Source organism: Aulonocara stuartgranti, assembly GCF_965226115.1.
Source record: "Aulonocara stuartgranti genome assembly, chromosome: 7".
NCBI classification, from domain to species: Eukaryota; Metazoa; Chordata; class Actinopteri; order Cichliformes; family Cichlidae; genus Aulonocara; species Aulonocara stuartgranti.
In genome coordinates, this window is record NC_138945.1 from 27,922,593 (window position 1) to 27,944,361 (window position 21,769).

Below are 21,769 nucleotides of genomic sequence, written 5' to 3' on the forward strand. Positions count from 1 at the left end.
TCACTTGTGCCACCTGCCTTTTTTTTCAAATGTATTTAATAAGTAATGTACTAGGAATGCGGTGTTTAGCCTTATCCAAGTAGTTTCAGTGTTAACCCTGGGTTTTCTGTACTATAAAAGGTTACCTGAGTATGTTGCCTTCTGCTGTGGACCAGATAAAATCGGGCATAAAATCACCACATACTAACCAATCAATTCTTTGGAAACTAATTTTACTAGTCCCAGAGGAGTCCTTGGCCCTCTGCAGATGGCAGCATTTAAAGGATTTCAGCACCATACAGTCTTTTTCCCCATAGTAGGCATCAGTAGTAAGTACGGCATTGATTCTTAAATGCTACCTCTTTTGTGTTGGCTGCAGACAACTTTTTTTTTTTTTTTTTTTTCAACAGCTTTATTGCTCTTTGAGCATTAATATAGAACCATAAAACAGGATGGCTGTACTATAGTTGCTAACCTTGCATAAAATGTGCATGTAGCCTAAGCCTACATATGAATTTTATTTATTTATTTTTTTGCTTACTCTGCAGCTAAAAAGGCCAAGTAAAACCCCTTTAAACATTAATGAAATGCTCAATTATAATCCATGAGATTCTCCCCTGTTTCGATACTAGAAATGTGATATTCATAAGTCTGTTATCTCGCATATCATTTTCAAGTGTTGTTAACCAAAACACTCAAAGTGCTCACACATTTATGCAGAGCCTTTAATACTTAACTATTGTATAGCGCTTCTTGTTTCAGAAACTGACTGCTGATTCCAGTCTGCGTTCTGTGTTTAATATCTTAATTTTTTTTTTTTTTTAGTTTTATCTTCATCTCTTTCATGTGAATGGGCAGAACCCTGGATTACTTGACACCAGCTGTGTGTTAGAGGGATTGTTTATCACATTTTTTTATGCATAAGTGTACCCTTTAAAAAAAACAAACAAACCCACAATGTTTTGGATTGTAAATTAACTAGTTATGACCATGAATCATCATTCAGGATTTCTAAGTCTGAAATTTGCAACAAAATTTACCTTTTTCCCCTAGTTTTCCTGAATTGTTTTAAATTAATGCAAAAATCTAGAGAGCATTTTATACCAAATGCAGAGCAAGCAAGATCTGTTACAATAATATACAGTATGTACTGTGGAGACAGTGCAGGAAGCTCAATGATTTAAAGATAATGGCTATCAGATGCAAAACCACATAGACACAAAGGACGTGTAATGAGAGTGGCTTGGCTGTAGTGTCCTGGTAGCCATCACAGCCATCCTAAATATAATAGTCTTATTATGTTAGACCTCTAAATAAAATGTGCCCATCATTAAAGAGCCAAGGCCAGTTTATTTTACTAGGTCCAACTCTCCAGTACACCACAAGATGGTGCCACTAGGTCATAAAGCAGTTGAGGCAGAAACGACCAGGAACCGTGAATGTTATATTTAAAACTCGTGAAATAAAAGAAGGCAAAAGGGCATCGTAGCCTTCAGCGGAAGTAGCTTAGGTTGTTTGTTAGCATATAAAAGCGTTGCGTTAAATGCCTGCAGTTATCATTTCCTCCATGTGAAGCACGGGACCTGCGTGCTCAGCTGGATTGGTCCGTCAAAACATCGGTTCTCAGTCTGTTACAGTCTCCGTTTCTCAAACAGCTAGCTAGCTGTCGCAGGGCAGAAGCTACTCACACAGCAGACGAGGAAGGAGGGGGAGTCTTACATTTCTCACTTGTAGGCCTAAATAACACGCCAAGGTAAGGTTTTTGTTTGTTAAATCACACAGTATATATACAATTTTCTTTTTCTTTTTTTAAACGATTGCTTCCTGCATCTTTGCCAGCGGCTGTAGCATGAACGTTACTGGGACGTACTAGCATCACTGACTCCTTCATCCACAACATCTGTATCTTGCCAGATGAGGCAGCTGCTAACGTTAGCTGAGCTGGTTGGCTTAGAAGCTCAGAGCTAAGTTAGCTTAGACTTGAGACGGCGGTGACTTTGTGAACGCCCAAACAACACCGGAGCAGCTTAACCGCTTTGACATTTACAGTCGATGTAGCAGCTCTTATCTGTGGGTGTAAGTAACACGAAATCCGGTGGTGCCAGTTGCATGTGTTATTGTTTGTCGGTTATCTCAAAGATTGTTTGTGTGTTTGTGAAATTGCAGAGTCTCGGTTTAGTCTCAAATCTTCATGTTGGGCTCTGGTAACATCTAATGTTACCATTTTGGGAAGTTGCGCTGACATATTCTTGAGGAGAGAAAGCCTCTGATGGCACAGAGTCCCCGATGTTTTTTATTTTAGTTATCATTATGTTATTTTTTGTTTTGGAAAACCATTTAAAGTATATATATTTGACACATTTAACTCCTGGCATCACTCTACAGGAATAAATTGAACTTTAACTTTGATATAGTAGGTTTTGTGGTTATTTTATAAGGTTAGCCTTAACCTTTCAGTAGATACAGAGTAGAAATGTGTCGAAACACATTTAATGTGCTGGACCTTCATTCTGGAAAATGCCCTTTAAATTTACTTGTACCATATTATTTTTATAATTATAATTATAATAATAATAATTATTATTATTGAAATTCTTTGTTTTCATTCAGCAATTTATGTTTTGAAGCCTGGTAACAGAACTAGTACAATATGTGTACAAATTAAGTTTGTCCAATAGAGAGGTGAAGAGAGACAAGGTGCACACTTTAAATAATACACAAATAAATAAGTTAGAGTAAAAACAAAACAATAAGAAAATTAAAATCCAATTTAATAGGTTTAACATATTTTACCCATTAATTAATCCCATTAACCTGTTAATCCCAGTTTTCTTAATCCTTTAAATATCCCTTACTATCTCTGTCCCCTCTGTGGCGGGGGGCTCTTGTGTCATATCATTAAAACCGTTTAACACAGGGGTGGGCAACTCCAGGCCTCGAGGGCTGGTGTCCTGCAGGTTTTAGATGTGTCCTTGATCCAACACAGCTGATTCAAATGGCTGATATTTGATTTGTGCCATTGTAACGTAGGGCATGACTGATACATATTATCACAGAGTCTTTGTGGAGTTTGCATTGCTGCCCCTCCATGAATCCACTGGAGGGCTGTTAAAAGGTAGATCTTTTTCTCCACCATTGTCAAGTGCTTTCGTATCGAGGACCCTCAGATTGGTGGGTTTCTCTCTGTTGGATTGTCTTTATCTTGCAATAAAATGCAGCTTGCTATATAAATAAAATTGAAATAAATAAATTCAATTTAATGTCTGGGTCACCAAATGAGTTTTTCGGATTCTCCCTAAATTGTGCTGTGATTATGTGGCAACACTGCAGCTAAGTTGATCAAGGACAATAATTCCTCCATTTACAGGAGCTTATCTCTTGCACGGTGCCGGACATCGCTGACAGTGTAACCCTGTTGATCTTTTAATGAAGCTGGGGATCCTCCTCTGCTCCAGATGGCCCTGTGTTGTACTGGTATTTCCATAACACAGTGCCTGTGTTGTTATTAATGCTCTACATGGCTTGGACCCCCTGCAAGTTGTGATAAGTCCTCTCTTCCCCTCCCATCCTCTCCCGCTTAGATAGTGACAGGCAGGTCACATGATTTTTGTTATGGTAAAAGGCACGGTATGGCATCTGGAGCTAGGCAGCATCTGTTGGTGTTTCTCGAGGCTCAAATCTGACTCCTTGTTCTTCGTCGTGCTGCTGTGATCCGCAGGGATCAGGGAAGTTTTGGGCTTTAGCCAGCAGTTCAGTCATTAATGATGCACAGTGTTTTTGTACAAAAATGAAATTGAAGTCTGTGCAGTTCTCTTGTGTCACAGAAACTTGGTGACCTTTGAGGTAGCGTATTTATCTTTAGTGCGAGGGAATTGGGAGTTTGCAGTTTCAAAAATGACTTTAGCAAATAGTGGATGCAAAATATTGTATCAAACCGAATCATCGTGATTTCAGCATTCAAGTACATCTCCTGCTGAAAACCCAGCCCTTCTAGGTAGGAAATGAGATTTGCAGTAATATTGTCTTGTCTGACTAACAGTTACAATGTCACGTTAGGAGTTTATGCCATCATCAACTGATGATACTGCATAAACACCCTTTTGTTTTTATGGAAACAGGCCTTGTTTTGTGTCATCTGTGTATCTGTAGGTCAAACTGGGTAAGTTAACACTCACTTCTAGTCGGAATACTTTTGTTTTAATGAATTAAAACCAACCAAAAAGTATCTGCTTTTAATAACATGTCAGAAGTTTTCAGAGGTCATGAAAGCCAGAGGTGTTAAATTGACTTGAGAAAGACGCAAATAAGCAACATTTATCCTCTACAGCAAAATTGAAATGAAAATGTTTCTGGTTTTGAAAATGTTTTAACATAACAGTTAAAAAAACATTTAAAAAAAATCACAAGGGGGTAATTTAAGTGGCTAAATAGACTTGGCAGTTAAAACACCCAGCAATTTCAGTTCCTTCTTATTAAACTGTTATTCTGTAATGTGCAGCATTTCTTTTCCTCTTTTGTCAGTTTACATTACAATAGTACTGTATATATAGGTTGGCAGTGAAAGAAGAGAGCCCACCTGGAGTGGGTGTTTCTTCCCACACATGGTTCTCGCTCTTAGCTTGGCTGGATCTCCCACTGTCTTTCTTGCCTTATGGCTTCCCTTTGTTGTTTTTTTTCTCTGTATCTGTGAGGTTTACTCAGCTCCCACACACCGACAGTGCCACAATCCTGTCAAAACCATGACAGAAAATATAGGGGATCTGTCTGTTTCTTTTTCCTCTTCTCTTTTCTCCTGTCTCCATTTCTCTGTCACGTAATAGGCAAATAATAAACTGAGTGGATTTCAAGATGGAAATTAGCCTCTTTTAATTATGCAAGAAATGGTTTTGGTTAGATGCTTCACAGATAAAAATTAACCACCACGCTACTGTGTGCCCAACATCAAAAGCAGACTGCACCCATGCGTTTATAGATGCATTGTATCTGTAGTTTGCGATACTAGACGCGTTTGCCTGAATTAATTATCACCTAACAGAACGTGTGGGAAAATTTCTGCACCATGGATGTTTCTTATGGAAGCAGCCCTATCTGCTTATGTTTCAGAGCCAGTGAACAGCATCCCTGATTGTTTATCCCACACGTTTTCATTACACCCACAAGTTGGGTCGTGCTGCTCAGGCTCTGTGGATAATTGAACCTTACATGTAAATTTTACCATACTTTGTCACAGGATTTATGCCAGCCCTAAATTATTCTTGGCTGAAAAGAAACAGTCAACCTCTGTTTTTCTTAATTTCGGCTCCCAGTTCACAGTTTAAAGTTGTATGGCACCAGTTCAAAAACAGGGGAAGTATGCACCTTTTCAGTGAAGTTGGCTTACTGTGCATCAAGCTAAAATTATTAATAGTGGAACTGAAGTTTAGTAGTTTGTTTAATCTGGCTTCACCCAAATCACAGGTGAAGTGTAAGAGTAATGTCTAGTAGTCCAGGTGACTGTGCAGATGTTACTAGGAGAACTCTGGCAAAAGGGACTGTGTGAATAGGAAATTGCATCTTTTACAAACACATTATATTGCTATTGGTTTAATTAATATTTGCTGATGATGAGATAATGTGTAGATGTATTGCTTTGCACCTCAATAAAGATAATAAGGATATTTGTGTACTATGTGTTATTAGGTTGTATTCATTTTTTAATATATTTATTCCCCTAAATCCAAATCCAATTTATTGAATATATATATTTATTAGAGATGGACCGATCCGATATTACGTATCGGTATTGGTCCGATACTGATCTAAATTACTGGATGGGATATCGGAGAGAAATAAAAAATGTAATCTGATCCATTAAATATCACAAAGCACCTCACAAAACTAGTGACATAGTGTAACCTAGCTCATAACCTTAGCACGTCGGAGCAGTGTGCATCTCGTGATAGAGCGGCTGTGGCGTGCGAGACTTGTCCGGGGTCTGGTTGAGCATCTGGAGCCTCGCTACGCGCTCATAAACCAGCATTTCATCTCGGAGAAAGCTATCCTAGAGAAGTAAAGCAAGTGTGTAAGTTCATCTCTGAATGTTCGTAAAGCATTCCCACGTTAAGCTTAACAACCAATATATGGAGCGACTGCCTCTTCTCTCCCTCCCTCTCCTGTTGCTACTTCAATCATGAAACTGATCAATGATCAGCTGATCAGCTTTTCTGTCACGACTACCGTCTCTCTTGTTTGTTTATCGCCCACTTTGCGCCAGAAAGAGGAAACCAGCGGATAAACAACAGCAGAACGTTTAAGCTTGATAATCTGTTGTTAGAATTTATTTAATATTACTTTCTACACCAGGATCTTTTTCTATGTAGCTGACGGCTGGTAACTGTGCAGGGGCGGATCTAGCAAAGCTTAGCCAGCGGGGCCGATAGGGCATGAACAGGGAAAAGGGGCACAAAGACATACTTTTCCTTCTAATTGTCATTTCTAGCTTTTAATAAATAATTATCTGAATCTTACAGTCAAAGTTTTCGTCTGATGTAAAATGTATAGAAATCCATTATTGTATATAGTAACTATTAAGTCAAATTTATAACCTAGAAAGCTGCAGTACTTTTTCATTTGCAATTCTGTTGAAGAAAGATGTTGAATCTATTTAATTATTGTAGAAAAATTATTGACTTCTGTGCATTTTAAAAATTTTTTATTTTCTTTTACACGTGCTTTAAATTAAAGTCCATTATGTCAATTAAGCATTATGAGGGTGGGGGGTGGTTCCCTATTTTTATTTTTTATTTTTTTGCTGGGAGTTGGCAACCCTATTAGTTAGGTTGTTTAATATTTCCACTAAGCACTCTTTAAAATACCAGAATAGGGAGGATGGTGTAGGTTTAACTTTATTAGATTGATCAGTGTTGCTGAACTATGAAATATTTTGGGTGCAGTGTATTTTTTTGCATATAGGTAAAAAAAAAATAGCTTTAGTGTTTTGGGTTTTTTTTAAACTTGAGTATGAACTTATACAAAATGCAGCAAAATATTTAAAAAAACCTTTTATTGATTATGAAATACCCTATATTGGATTTATATCGGTATCGGCAGATATCCAAATTTATGATATCAGTATTGGTATCAGACATAAAAAAGTGGTATCGTGCCACTTCTAATATTTATATAAATAAATATAAATATACTTGAACGTAGTGAAAATATCTTGAAAGTTGAGTGGTTTTGAATCTTAACAAGCAATCACCGTGAATCATTTGCATGATTGCAGACATAATTATAGATTAAAGGTTACAAGGTTCAGAGTACAACCTCTGGGATAGTGTAAGAACGGACTATCTGCAGCATACTCTAGGAGATGGTCATAATAAAAAAGAAAATAACACAGAAGTTGTAAGGGTGTGAAGTATTAATCACATGCACTTTCTCATTTTTTAGTTTGCTGTCATAGATTAAGAGACATTCCCCATACGTTCCCATCTGATGGAGCACTGGTTGGCAGTCTTTGTGAAGAGGCACCATGTTTCCTTGTCATGTAACCCCTTGGCCATCTGCTGAGCCTCCAGCCTCTTGCAGCAGTCATGCAAATCCAGTGCAACCCTCTCAGCCCTTGCCTGATCTACTGTGCAGCTGTCCTGCCCCACCTTTAAACACCCACTCTGAGACACCCTCGCCGGATCCAATGGAGTCCCTAATTGTCGTAACAGAGTATGAACCCAGCCGACCACCTGGAGAGGCTGGGGAGGAAGAGGTAAGAGCAACAAAGGCAAGGGTTCATGCTAGAGATGTTGATGTCTACTGTATGAAGTGTAAGGTTTAGCAGGATTTTACATATAACAATCTTTGTCTAGTAGAACCGTAAGTACATCAAGGTGCAGGTGAATAGAGGATATGAAGTGGATGATTAGTAAGTAAGAGAAGTATAAACCATTCAAATCCATCTCATGTCAGGTAGAAGAAATGGACAGTTCAGAGACGCCGGAGCCAGCTTCCTCTGTGGCAGCACCTTTCCGGACTCCATCCTGTGACCTTCTGTCTCATACAGTTGGTCGGCCAGAAGCTCTACTACCCGGAAGCCAAGAGCAAAGGGGAAGGTTAAACTTTTCAGACAGGAAACTCTCTCTGCAGGAGCGCTCACAAACAGCAACCTCACCCTGTAGCTCACCGGGACTTAATGGGCGCTATATTTATCCATCGTTACCGTACTCCCCCATCACGTCACCTCATTCTTCTCCACGCCTGCCCCGCCGGCCCACTGTGGAGTCCCACAGTGTTTCCATCACAGACCTCCAGGTATGATTAAGCATTAAAGCTAATTTAGTTTCAGTTTTAATGGTATAAGGATTTTGTAGCTTGCAATGTGTTTCAGCCTGCGTTAAATGGAGAAAATATAGCTAAATCAAATTAATCGTGCTATATAATAAGTGTTAGCCATATTGGTAGCAGTAGTTTAATATCTACCACGAGTGCTAAGTCAGTATGAGTTATAATGAGGTTGCAGCATATGCCATAATATTTTGGTTATTATGTAATTTTTGCACCATGTGACTCATTGTATTCCCTTCAGCATTGTGTATTGCATAAACCATTACACATGGATAACCTAACTAATGACACAGAGCGAGGCACTAAAGTGCCCCACACATGTTAGTGTGTCATAAGAAATACCACAGCTGTCTGACAGTAAGAACTACATGTGCATTTGTCTTAAAATCAGCAGCAAAGTGATAAAGAGCAAGCTTTGTGGACACAAAGGTAAGGTTTTATAGTCCAAGTAGATGTAGCTGTGTAGCTGTTACATGTAGTTGTAGTTAGGATTTTTCAGAGCAGCAGGCTGAAGAGACATTTTGCTTTCTCAGAATTACATATTGATAGTGATAAAGGTTAATTAGGTGAAATATTTAGAGATATCCTGCAGATATGTCTTGCAGTCTAGAGAGGAGCAGTCAAATAAATGACATTTAGAAATGTGTTTTAATGATGTGTGGGACAGCCTTTGGAATGGGAGCCAAGACTGTAATATCAATAAGCTCCAACTTTATTAGCTCTGCCCTTCATACTGAAGAAAATCTATTGAATTTTTCCCTATTCTTACTCCTTTTTTCTCTCTCACAGCCTTTGTACTGCTAAGCTGTCTTTTTGACGCTCTTCAAAATATCCTAGCACAAACACACACACCAAGCTCTTAATGACAATGGCGAAGAGAAGTATCAGGAAGAGTAGTACAACTGCCTAAATCTTGACGATATCTACATGAGATCTACATGATGTTAGATTAACCCTTTCACTTATCATTCTACTTTAACAATGCATTTGACTGAAAAGCCTTCACACATCTGTCAGCTCCTCTCTGTTGTTCAAAACAAAAAAATGGAAAAATGTTTAGATTAGCAGCTCTACCATAATTTACTGTGATTCTGTCATTGTGTACTGGTACTTTAAGGTGTCCTTGGGAGTTTTGAAAAGATAGTTTTCAAATATATATACATTTTTCTTTGTGATTTATCCATTCTTGTCTTTGATGAGTCCTGTTGATTACAGTTGAATTTATTATTGATTAGAAGTGAAATTTGATTTAAACTGGATTGCATAAAAAATGAGTAATTGTCCTGATTTAGAGGGCAGCAAATCAGTGGCTGGTATGAAGAAATGTATTAAAAAATGTTAATGGAGAGAAAGTGTCAAAGGCAAATTTGAGGTTCAAGACAACATTCAGGCAGATTTTGTAGGAATACTCATGATGATGTGACGATTGTTTTCTTTTTTCCCCTCTCTCGCTCCCTCTTAAAGGACTGTGTTCAACTCAACCAGTACAAGCTGAAAGATGAGATTGGAAAGGTACCATGAGAGACAGCTCACTGATTGCTCCCTTTCACTGACTCTTCCATTTTCTCCGCCTACTGCATGTCTGTCAAGTAGCACACATCATCAAGGACAGTCTCTGATATCCTCCTTCCCGGCTGTCCTCATTTCCCAAACTCTGTGTAAACCACGAGGCCATGGGAGAGTTGGAAGATGGATGAGAGGCTGGTAAAAATAGCACTCTCTAAGGGTTGTGCAAGGCTTGGAGAGTGTGTGTGTATGAGTGAGTGGGTGTGTGTGCCTATATGAATGTTTTAGATTGTGGGCATCGTTAAGGCAGAATGTGTGTGTATTTCCGTATGTAGGTAGACCTTTTAATGTGTGCGCTTTTGAGCACAGTGGAGACAGTTAAAGCCTCTTTGAATTGTTGGAGAAACTTGTGTTATCAGTTTATCTCCGGGACTGTAGGACGAGCTGTGTGCTGTCTCTCCAATCTGCAATCTGCTCCCCCAGCAGGAACCGACACTGCCCTCTCTCTCTCTCTCTGTTTGTTTTTGTTCGTACACACAGGCTTGTAATTAGGCCTACTTTTTATCCTGAATTTCCTGTGTGTGGGCAGGGAAGCTTGATAGCATAAACCAGATCCAGTTTCCTTAATTAGCCTGAAATCAAAAATGAAAGAGAGAGAGGAGCGATGATTTGAAATTTCTCTGTTCTCATTTTGAAGCAGCCCACTCAATTCCCTTGTGTGTTTGTGTATTTATTCCTGTGTGTATCTATGTATTCCTTTGCATTTGCGTTACACTTTTAGTGTCACATTAAGAACTAACTGCTTAATATATATATATTAGTGCTGTCAGCGTTAATCTCGTTAAAATGACGGGGCGATCCGCGCTAACTCGCTAATGGAGATTTGCCGCATTAATGTGGTTATGGGGTTAACGTCATTTTAACGAGAGTAACGCTGACAGCACATATATATATTTATTTATTCAGATTTTTCCCTCATGTTTTCTTTTTTGCTTGTTTCCGGACAGGGCTCCTATGGTGTTGTCAAGTTGGCTTACAATGAGGATGACAACACATACTATGTGAGTTTGTAATGCACATGCGAGTCCAGATGTGATTTATTTCCTTATCACAGGTCAGGTGACCGCTGGTTAACTTTGCAATAATCAACCCCTCTTGTAATATTTACTGGTGTGATTTGATGTGGAGCCTCTGCATGTGAACATGTCTCCAGATAATTGAGCTCGTCGACTAATGTAATAACACATCATTTCAGGCTTTTGTGTTTTTGCCGTTCTTGATTATTGCTGCAGTTCACATTAAGCTGCATGATAGCGATTGACAACGACAAAGGGATTATTTTAATATTCCTCCCGAGTGACAAAGGCCTCGTGTCGCATTCAGTGATTATATCATTGACATAATAACTGAGGGCATTTAAGTTATTAAAGAATAGGGAAATATTCACCAAACTGCTGTTACACACCATGCTTTCTCTTCAAGTCTGATACAAATTCCTGTCAACCTTGGCAGTTTTTGAAGACATAATCTGGTGGAGAGAGAGACATTGGTCAGAAAGATCTGTCTAGACCAGGGATAGATACAGTTGTGTCAGTGTCTGCACAGTCAAGAACTGGCTCTCAAATAAAAGAAAAAGAAAGTACAATTCAACAGTATGTCAACAATGTTTACGCAAGGGAAATCACAAGAAACTGTTGGTCCACTTCCACACATCTTGGAATGCAGACATGGATAAGAGCTCCCAAAGCTCACAGGTGGGAGACTTGCGTGTATCCGCATCGCAGGGCATCTCTCAGCTGTTGTGCTCTTATCGTCTGCCCAACTTGTAGTCAGCTTTCTTCCTTTCCTCTGGGTCAGAGAGGTTGCGCTCTCAATCGCTATCGGGTCAGCTGAGGCACATGACTCCACCCTGCCACCCAGACTTCTCGTTAACCCCTGTCGGCACCTCCAGACGAAATTTGATGTTTGAAAACACTGTGTAGTGAATGGAGTTGGGCTTTCTTTATGACATGTAACCACTTAAATACCAAACTTGATAGACGGTGTAGTGCAGTTGAAATGCTGTTTAATGTAAATGTGCAGAAAATGTGTCTGTTACGGCTCAGATTTCAATCATTTCACACCACGATTGAGGAAAGCTGTCTACAGTGACAGCAGTGACAAACACACCAAGCATTTTCAAGCTACAGAATTTCTAGGTTTAGGGTGCAAGTGTAAGAAACCTGTAAGCATGCTGCTGTTTATCTTTTCTTTGGCTTTCTTGGCTGCTGGACTCTTTCTGTTTCTCTTAACCTGTTGCAACCCAACTAAGTTTCCCTCTCTGTGCTGTAGGCGATGAAGGTGCTTTCCAAGAAGAGGCTGATGAGGCAGGCAGGTTTCCCACGTAAGTAAGGGCCATATTTCTGTGTAAGGTCTCAGTCATCCAGTTCATGGTAATCTAAAGAGCTTGGAAAGAAAAGCGACTGGACTTCTTTAAGTTTCTTGAAGACGTGTCACTTCTCATCTGAGGAGCTTCTTCAGTTCTCAAAACCAATGGTGGAGCGTCCCAGGTATTTAAACCCGAGTGGAAGTTCTCCCTTAAGAGGGTTGTTGACCTGCTGTTGATCATGTGTCTCATCACATGGCCAAGGTGTTAAAAAGCTTCTCGGATGAGAGATGAAACATCTTCAAAAAGTCAGCTTCTTTCCAAGTTTCTTAGATTCAGGGCCAGAGCAGAGCATCTGTAATGTCTGTAATGATAATGTTAATGTTAACAGAACATACCAATACTTAGGATTTGACTCTATCTTTATCCTGTCCCTCTACCCTTCCCTGTTTCCTCCATCAGGGAGACCTCCTCCTCGTGGGGCAAGAGCCGCTCCCGAGGGGCCTGCCCAACCTAAAGGGCCGCTGGAGCGAGTCTATCAAGAGATTGCCATCCTTAAAAAGCTTGACCACCCTAATGTAGTCAAACTAGTAGAAGTGAGTAATCTTGTAAAACATGTGGATATTTTCATTTGATCTCTTAAGGATTACTTATTGGTATTACGCTAATTTTAAACAAGTTAAGAAAGGAAAGGAAACAGCAATGGCATTTTGAAGAACCTTAAAATGTACATAAATTGTGTTAGACTGTAAAGCTATCTTTCTACTCTATGTATTCTTATTAGAAATTCCACCGAAGGTATATTTAACTTTGCCTGGTACAAAAGATCAAAAGATGATCTGTTGTGTATCTGTGTTCACACATTTCCATTCCTCTTCAATGTGGTGCCAGGTTTTGGATGACCCCGGTGAGGACCATCTGTACATGGGTATGTTGTGGCCAGACAACAACACATCACAGCAAGCATAAAACAAAGTCAATTTTAACCTCATCTTTAAAAGATGTGTTTTGTTTTTTTTTAGTTTGCTTGTCCTCACTAACCTCCTTTGTTTTCTGTTACAGTGTTTGAGCTGGTGAAGCAAGGGTAAGCTAAGCCTCTTATATGATTGTGACACTGGAATGAGCCCAGTCTCATTAGTTATGATTGGTAATTGAGTGTGTTTGTGTGTGTACCTGTTGATGTTGTACCGTGTGTATCTAGGGCTGTGATGGAGGTGCCGACCGATAAGCCTTTCAGCGAGGACCAGGCACGTTTTTACTTCCAGGATCTTCTCAGGGGAATCGAGTACTGTGAGTTTTCAAAACCTCCTGCTACTCTTCCACCTACCCTGTGACTACATTAGTGTTTATTACGCATGTGTAGATAGATTTAATCTGACTTGCAAAGTGAATTAATTTTACTCAACAGATTTTATGTTGTTAACCCACCAAGATGGCCAGCACTGTGTACAACATCAAAATGGCTCATTAAACAAGTTTACCTTGGTCACGCCGACTGTGACAGTTGTTCTAGTCTTGAAATGTTGTTTTTTTCAGTTTGTACAAAATAAAGCACTCAGTGGACACTTTATTAGGTACACCTTACTAATACTTGGTTGGACCCCTTCATGCCTTCAGAACTAATCTTATTCTTCATGACATAGATTCAACAAGGCGATTAATAAAGGTGTGTGGAAGAAATCCAAGTAGATCATTGGTTTCTGAAATATTTAGACCAGCCCATCTGGCACCAACGACCAGGCCACGTTTAAACTCACTCAGATCACTTTTCGTCTCCGGACTCCATTCTTCGGTTGGACCTTCAGCGGGTCTTCTTGACCATGTCTACATTGCTAAACAGTACTGGGTTGCTGCCATCGGCTGATTAAATGTTTGTGTTAACGAGCAGGTTATCAGGTGTACCTAACAAAGTGGTTGGTGAGTGTATACTTGTCAGATTTGGAGGCACCAATTTCAAAAGCTGAATATCTTTTTCATTATTGTTTGGACAAAATTCTGAGATTCAGTTTTTCATTTTATTTTTTCCTTGCTCATATAACTTTGTATATATTCATATGACATCACCTTTGCATTCTGGTAGCCCAGGTTTTTCTGACCAGGTGAACTAATAATAGCACAAATACAGCTTAGACCATAGATCTGAAATTGTGTTGCGTCATTTCTTTAATTCAGTCTTCTCTTTGGAGAAAAATATCAGCCAGAGATGTTTTTCCCATACTAATAGTTTTGTTTAAAAATTAGCTCATTACAGTGATGTTGCATAGTATCAGCATGTCCTTATAGAGATAAAAGTCTGCTAATGCTTTCCATTAGAATTATGATTGTGGTAAGAAGATGAAGCTCTGATTGTACAATCAAGTGCTGTCCTCCTACAGCTCTTCCCTGCCATTTACACAAGGCCTTCGTCTGAGCTGCTCTTGACTCTAGCAACACTCCACAAAGTTCATTTCACATAATTTCAGCGGCTCTTAATGCATATCAGTGCAAGCAGGGATGGACACAAAAACAGTCTGGAGTCATTTGGAAAGGAAAGTAGGCTTGTTTTAGTCATGGTGCAGGTAGATTAGTTAAAAACAGTTTAAATAATTAAGGCACACTTAACTCTCATTTTCACATCTTAACCAGGTAGTGTGGACATAATTTATCATCATTTACCAAACGTCTTGCTGGCTGTCTAACTACACTACCAGAGATTTTTCTTCACGAGTCCAAGCCATTAAAAAAAATGGTCAAGCCGTTTTTCACCATTAGAACATCTTAATTCTGCCATAAAGTGAATACTACGAATGTGACCCGATTGCGATAATAAAGTTTGTTCGTTTTTTCTGTTAATAGTACATTACCAGAGGATCATCCACAGAGACGTCAAACCGTCGAATCTGCTGGTGGGAGAAGATGGACACATCAAGATTGCAGACTTTGGAGTTAGTAACCAGTTTGAGGGAGCTGACGCCCTGTTGACCAGCACAGTTGGAACTCCTGCTTTTCTTGCTCCTGAAACGCTCTCTGAGACCAGAAAGAACTTCTCTGGAAAGGTGAAGCAGTATTCGGCTAACTAGTGCCCTCTTGGGATGACTTTCAGAAATGCAAGAACTTTTGTTTTTGATTTTCTTTTTCCATTAAAATGTTCCTGCTTTCCAAACATTTATGAAATTTTGAATCTCAGCTACCCAACAATCATTTTCACATCAAATTAAACCTGTTTTGCTTTTCTGCTAAGGCTTTGGATGTTTGGGCCATGGGAGTGACACTGTATTGCTTTGTCTTTGGAGAGGTGAGTTGGGGAAAAAACATTAACATTTTTTTGGTACTAGTGATCCTGCTAAAATCGACACACTTTTTTTGTATTCACAGTGTCCATTTATGGATGAGCGCATTCTCAGTCTTCATCAAAAAATCAAGACACAACCCGTGGTGTTACCAGAACAGTAAGTTCTGCCTTGCTCTTTTAACAGATGGCTGTTCCCAGTGTTTATTGTATAAATAGCATATTTATTAAATTAAATACACAATTTTGGCACTTTCTCAATAACATATTTACTCAGTTGTCTAATTAGTTTTTGTTACAACAGTGCCGACATATCAGATGATCTCAAGGATTTGTTATTGAAAATGCTGGACAAGAATCCAGAGACCAGGATAACGATCCCACAGATTAAGGTAAACACACGGGTAGCTGCCGGTGGCCGTGTGTCATGTTTAAATATCACACACACACAAAATGTCAAAAGGATTATTGTTCTTTTGTTTGGACATTACAGTCTTTTATGTCATTAAATTCATAAATCAACTGTTTGTGAAGTATAATCTATAGCAGTTTACATATATTTATAGATATGAATGAATAGCTTACATTGATCTAACAAGTATAATTTTGCACTTAGATTCAGCCTGAGTAAATTTTTACTGTTGTGCCTCCAAAGACACTGTCTAAGTTTATATGTGTGGCACATAATCTGATTACTCAAAGAACTCCTTTGTTTGCCTTGTGCTTGTGTCCAGGTACACCCATGGGTGACAAGGCATGGTGCTGAGCCACTTCCCCCTGAGGACGATAACTGCTGTATGCTTATTGAAGTAACCGAGGAGGAAGTGGAGAATTCTGTTAAACACATCCCCAGCCTGGCAACAGTGGTGAGTTTGTGAACAATGTTTGTCTCACAAAAGCATTAAAAACATTACAGTCACTTCAGACCCTAATTTGCTTTTCTCTTGGTGTCATAACAGGAAATATCACATTTGGGTATCATTTATGGGCAACTCGGCTACAATGAAAGAGTAATAAAAAGTACCAGAGAGAACGAATGCTCCATCAGGAGCAAAAGATTATTTCTTAGCAAATTTGCATTAGTATAAATTAGCTTAATTACTTAGTACAACAGAGTGTTTTAGCAACTTATGAAATGGAACCCAGCAAAGTTGCAAAGAGTAGAGGTAGTGAAGGTAGATAAGTTTAAATACTTGGGGTCAACCATCTAAAGTGCAGGCGAAGAAGACCGTGCAGGCAGGGTGATGTGGGAGATAAATATCATGGGTGATTTGTGACAGAAGGATAGCAGCAGGAGGGAAAGGGCAGGTTTATAAGACGCTAGTGAGACCTGCTATGATGTATGGTTTGCAGAGTTAATTTCGAGATTTTCCTTAGGAGAGACCGGGAATAGGAATAAGCACATCAGAGGCAGAGCTCAGGTTGAGTGGTTTGGAGACAGAGTTAGAGAGGAAAGGCTGGGATGGTTTGGACACGTGCAGAGGGGGATAGTGAATATATTGGACAAAGGATGTTAAAGATGGAGCTGCCAGGCAGGAGGAAAAGCGGAAGACCTCAGGGAAGGTTTATGGATGTAATGTAGGAGGACATGTTGAGCGTTGGTGTGACAGAAGAGGAAGCTAGGGATAGGGTGAGATGGAGGCAGATGATCCGCTGTGGCGACCCCTAAGGGGAGCAGCCGAAAGACGAAAAAGAATTTCAGTCACATTGCACCATCCCACAGCTGAGGCACTGCACCTACTCAGTTCCTCTTTCAACACTTTGAGCTACAGCAGATGCATGACTCATTTTTTCAAAAAAAAGATTTTCTTTAGCTGCATTAATTAATGTTGTTTAACATTTTTGTTTGACTTTTAACTTAAAAAAAGTTAAAAGTCACAAATGGAAAATACATCTGACTTCCAAATTCATCAGCTCTACCACGACATTGCCATCTGTTATCACAGCAGAAACATTTTCTTAAATATGAATTACATATTAATGATATAGTGGTTTTTGATGAGTACTGCATACTGTTTTGTAGGACAATAACATCTAGGAGAAATCAGTTCTTTAGCTGTGTTCTCATTGTTAGGGCTCTAAAATGAAGGACATTTTTAAAATGTATAAAATTGAAGCTTTTCATCTTTACATTACTAAGTACTGTTTACTTTTTTGAAGATCCTGGTAAGAACTATGCTCAGGAAGCGATCCTTCGGAAACCCCTTTGACTGGGGCCGGAAGGAGGACCGCAGCAGTTTGTGTCCTCCAGGGCAAACCCTCACGTAAGCACTGTTTACAAAAACACTACAGTTTCTAAACTCTAAAGAAAAAGGCAGCAGCAGAGCCAGCCGAGGCTTGCCAAGTAGTTTGTCTGAAAGACTGTTGGTGTTATTTCTCTCCCCCTTCTCCTGCCCTGTAGGAAAGGCAGAGCAGGCAGTGTGAGATACTGCTACATTCATTGTAACCAAAAAAGGTAAATAATGCTGGCATAGTTCTTGCCTGCTGTAATGCTGTTTAAGTGGTCAAGAGAATATTTTAAGACCCGCTGGCATGATATAAGCAGCTGTCTCCCAGTATGGTGGTGATGGTCAAATACTCCTGTGCATCACATTTGTTAACTAACCTCTGGTGGTTTGGGGATGTCTGGAGAAGCCTTGTTAGGGAATGTTGAGCTTCACTTAAGAACCTTCAGTACCTGCAATCCAATTTCCTGTCGTTATCTGTGTCTGAGGGTGCTTTTGGTGTAGTATGAACTGTGTAGCGGGGAAATACTGTAAATATGTCATTCAATTAGGCATTCATATAATGGAAGATAAATTAGGACGCACATAAGCTACTGAGTGTAAACAAAACTACGCGAACAGCGGGTGACCAGCTGATACACAGAACGATGTCCTTTATCACAGAGGGTTCATTAGGTTATTAGGTTTTTTTCTGGGTTGACCCACAAAAGAAAACAAATTAAAGAAGCATTTTAAAAGTCAAGTCATAATAAAAAGCATTTTTGTCCACACTCAGTTCATCATGGGCCAAGAGCATCCATTTATCTTCATGTGTTTTTACTTTCCCTTGCATGAAGCAGTCTTGACATTTAATGAAAGGACATGTCTGTAAATTAATGCCATCTTTACTTTTTTAAGATATTGTTTCCCCGCTTTCACCAGTTTTTGTTTTTTCAACCTTTCCTGGGGCTCTCTTTCACCGTATCTGCTGTAGAAATGAACTCTGTGTACTCTGCCATGTAACAGCTAAATGGTTGCTTTGACTTAGTAAACAGGGCTTAATAGTATCTGATTATTTTCTCTGTTCAGTGAAATAGGAATGACAGCGAGCCTACAGCACTGCTATAACTAACGCTGCCTCTCTGCTGTGTTACTTAGGAAACAGGAAAGCGGTGACGGGATGAGAAGTATGAACCTGCCCTACGTGGGAGAGGATGAGACTCTTTCCTGATGCGGGAGGTTTAATATGCACGCTGGCATCTGGCTGCCTGCAATCACACAGCACAAAACCCCTTTACTCACAGTTTTATACTTGCAGCCCACACATCATTTCTTGGGAGGTGGTCGAGTGTGGCAGACACTAACAAAAGGGAGGAAATAATGCTCTAAGGCACTTTGATGATCACTTTCTAAGCTTTTATTCTGTCCTGTCCTCTTACACAGTTTAATTTAAGGTTATGGGACTTAAACTGTAACATGGAAACCATCCAAGGGTGGAGCATCCTCCTTTACTTTCAACCTTCGCCCCCTTCTGCCTGGCCCACTCCTTCTCCTACCCTGCATGCTCTTATAGTCCTAGCATGCTTTGTCTCAGGCTTCAGCTGTACAGTTTCGGGTTTTATCATAGTCTAGCCACTTGTGTTTCAGGTATACGGGACGAAGGAATATTTGGAGGGGGGTTTTGGGTGGGGGGCAGGATGGTTGTCTTCACCATCACCACCAACAATTAAATAAGCAGTTTTCTTAAAAACGATTGTCTGGTTCACTCTGCTTCGTGGTAGCAGTGCCCAGTTTGGTAACACATTTTAGAGTGAAGTATCTATAGAATTTACCCAAAATGGGGAAAAAAAGGAGAGTGAAAAAATGTTTACTTCACCGAATGCATGTGTTTACTTTCCCAATGCAAACACTGTATAAGCTATTTCTAAACAGTTACATTGTTGTACAGCCATTACTTTTGTTTTTTTTCTCATTTACTACAATCAATAGCTTTCAGAAAGCTTTAATACAGTTGATATAGTGCTTTGTGAATAATAACATTCATTGCTGCATACAAGAGGGCATAAAAAAGTCATCCTTCCTCTTTCCTTGTTTTAAAGATCTAGTGCTTCTGGTGAATCTTTTTAAGATGTACAATTATGTGATTTTTAGGTGTTTGCTATAAATCCTGCGTGAAGGTGAAGGTGAGCTACTACCTGATGTATTTGGGGGAAAACACAACGTGTTAGTTCTAAATGATTCTGTAGGTTAAACGTGTTGTTGAAGCTGTAAATCGGTCTGTTTAGACAAAAACGGGCTTTGTGGTCGGATCCCGAGCGTCACATGATTTCACTGTGTTCACGTATTTGTTTCACTTCTCCAAGTTGAGGTCTGTATGCAGACAAATTAAACAGAAAATCACAATTGAACCTCAAGCTTAAAACAACAACGACAAAAAACTTGTGAATGTTTTTACTAGTTTTGTTTGTTTTTGTATTGTAGGAGGTACCGATATTATGTTAAAACTGCACATTTCAAAGTCATTTTGTAAACTATGATAAATTGAAATAAATAAATAAATAATGCTGATCTGTTAGAAATGGCTGCTGAAGTGAGTCTAAAATGGAAGCATAGTGCAAATGCAGACTTTTTGTACAAATCTATGCATGGCATATTGTCGAAGTGTTGAACTTAGAAACATTTCTCATGTTTGGTCTGGGCTGTAGACAACTCTGCAAATATTTCAACTTTTAAAGTAGGTTTGTTTTTTTTTTTGTTTTTTTTTTATTAACGAGCTTCATTTTCGGTCCTAAAGCATTAAGTTATTTATGCCTCAGCAGTAAAAGGCTGATGGGGGTTGTCGTCACCCTGCCAGGACGCTCAAGTTTATTAATGCGATAACTTGAGAATGAAGCGACGTAGGAGTTTCAGATTGTAGCTACTAAAAATCTCTGACGGGTTTAAATCTCAGTGATCTTGACCTCAAGGTCAGAGGTCAAGTTTTCTGAAATGTAAATGTGATAACTCGAGAACAAGATGACGTAGGATTTTGAAATTCAGACCACAGGTGCATCTAGTAGGAGGCTGAGGGGTACCACTGGCCACTGCCAGTATTTCTTTTTCCTCCCACACTTTTGTACATTTTGTTGAGCCATCATTGTTTCCCTCATCAGTGTGTCTTTAGTTAACTTAGCGTATTAGCACGATATTGAAAGTAGTTATTACATTCAATGCTTCCACACACTAATTACTTCAGCACTAACGTGTTGAATGTATGAGAAAGGGACTGGAATCTTTTTGTACGTACTTCTTCTTGCATGTCACTCTGAACTGTACTGTATGTCTGTTTTTTAAGACGAGTACTATGCACATGGTGTAACTTTATGGTGCAACGGTACGCCCTGTCAGATACCTGTCATGTACACCGTCCACACCCACCGAGTTGAATCGAGAGGGCTGTATGTGGTTAATTAGTTTTGCTCATGTATCTTTTTTTTCCCCCCAAAAAAGATATCCACCTTAGAGCGTAGGGACATGCACTTTGGTTTTAGACTTCCAATAAGGTTAAAATTAGTTTTGAAGTGTAATTTCGGTGAAGATATCCAACAAATAATAACGTTTATCTTCAGTTTGCTCTGGATTGTGGACTGTTACCACATAGTTGTAACATAGTGCACCTACTGTAAGTTGCTGTTAACTGTCAGATTAATTTGTTGTCATGAACATAAGAAGACAGATGCATTTCCTTTGGTGTGAATATTTTCCATAACCAACAAGAGTAAAGTGAGCTACTGTTTGAGTGTGAATGTGGGGTGCAAGTCACAAAAACAACTGTATGATAAATATTTTATACAGTATTTAAACTTGTAGCTGGTTTCAATAGACCTGCCCATTGTTGCCAGAATGGTCAGGCTAAGTGATTAACCTTTATTGTTCACACAATTTTGCATTCTGTAGTGTAATTAATTTTATTAAGAGCTTTTGGGGGGGGTGGGCTCTTTTCCTCCTAAATGCATGCTAACTACTGAACACATACCACTGTATTGTCATAGCATGAGAGGTCCTTTACATCAAATGGGACCTTTAAAGTAAATATTCTCTACATACCTGTACCTTGTTCATAATTTGAATAAAGTATAATTGCCTTTC

General features: G+C 39.3%; 1 protein-coding gene across 3 annotated transcripts; it reads left to right on the plus strand.

Moving 5' to 3' along the window:
• Positions 1-1,361: 1,361 nt before the first annotated feature.
• Positions 1,362-21,769, plus strand: camkk2 (calcium/calmodulin-dependent protein kinase kinase 2). 3 transcript variants are annotated; one of them, XM_082539487.1, is made up of 18 exons: positions 1,362-1,732; positions 7,411-7,723; positions 7,924-8,265; positions 9,763-9,810; positions 10,812-10,865; positions 12,136-12,187; positions 12,632-12,765; positions 13,061-13,097; positions 13,232-13,253; positions 13,371-13,459; positions 15,005-15,204; positions 15,390-15,443; positions 15,524-15,597; positions 15,742-15,829; positions 16,172-16,303; positions 17,598-17,701; positions 17,839-17,892; positions 18,800-21,769. In XM_082539487.1, the coding sequence occupies exons 2-18, from the start codon at positions 7,493-7,495 to the stop codon at positions 18,870-18,872; spliced, it is 1,788 nt and encodes a 595-aa protein (XP_082395613.1). In that variant the 5' UTR covers positions 1,362-1,732; positions 7,411-7,492; the 3' UTR covers positions 18,873-21,769. The 3 variants fall into 3 exon arrangements, with proteins under 3 accessions (XP_082395613.1, XP_082395615.1, XP_082395614.1); XM_082539488.1 differs by lacking the exon at positions 1,362-1,732 and adding an exon at positions 1,853-2,055; XM_082539489.1 differs by lacking the exon at positions 17,839-17,892.

Coding starts and splice junctions, on each gene's coding strand:
- camkk2 (XM_082539487.1), top strand. CDS start 7,493: ATGTTTCCTTGTCATGTAACCCCTTGGCCATCTGCTGAGCCTCCAGCC. Junction 7,724..7,923: donor GAGAGGCTGGGGAGGAAGAG/GTAAGAGCAACA, acceptor ATCTCATGTCAG/GTAGAAGAAATGGACAGTTC. Junction 9,811..10,811: donor TGAAAGATGAGATTGGAAAG/GTACCATGAGAG, acceptor GTTTCCGGACAG/GGCTCCTATGGTGTTGTCAA.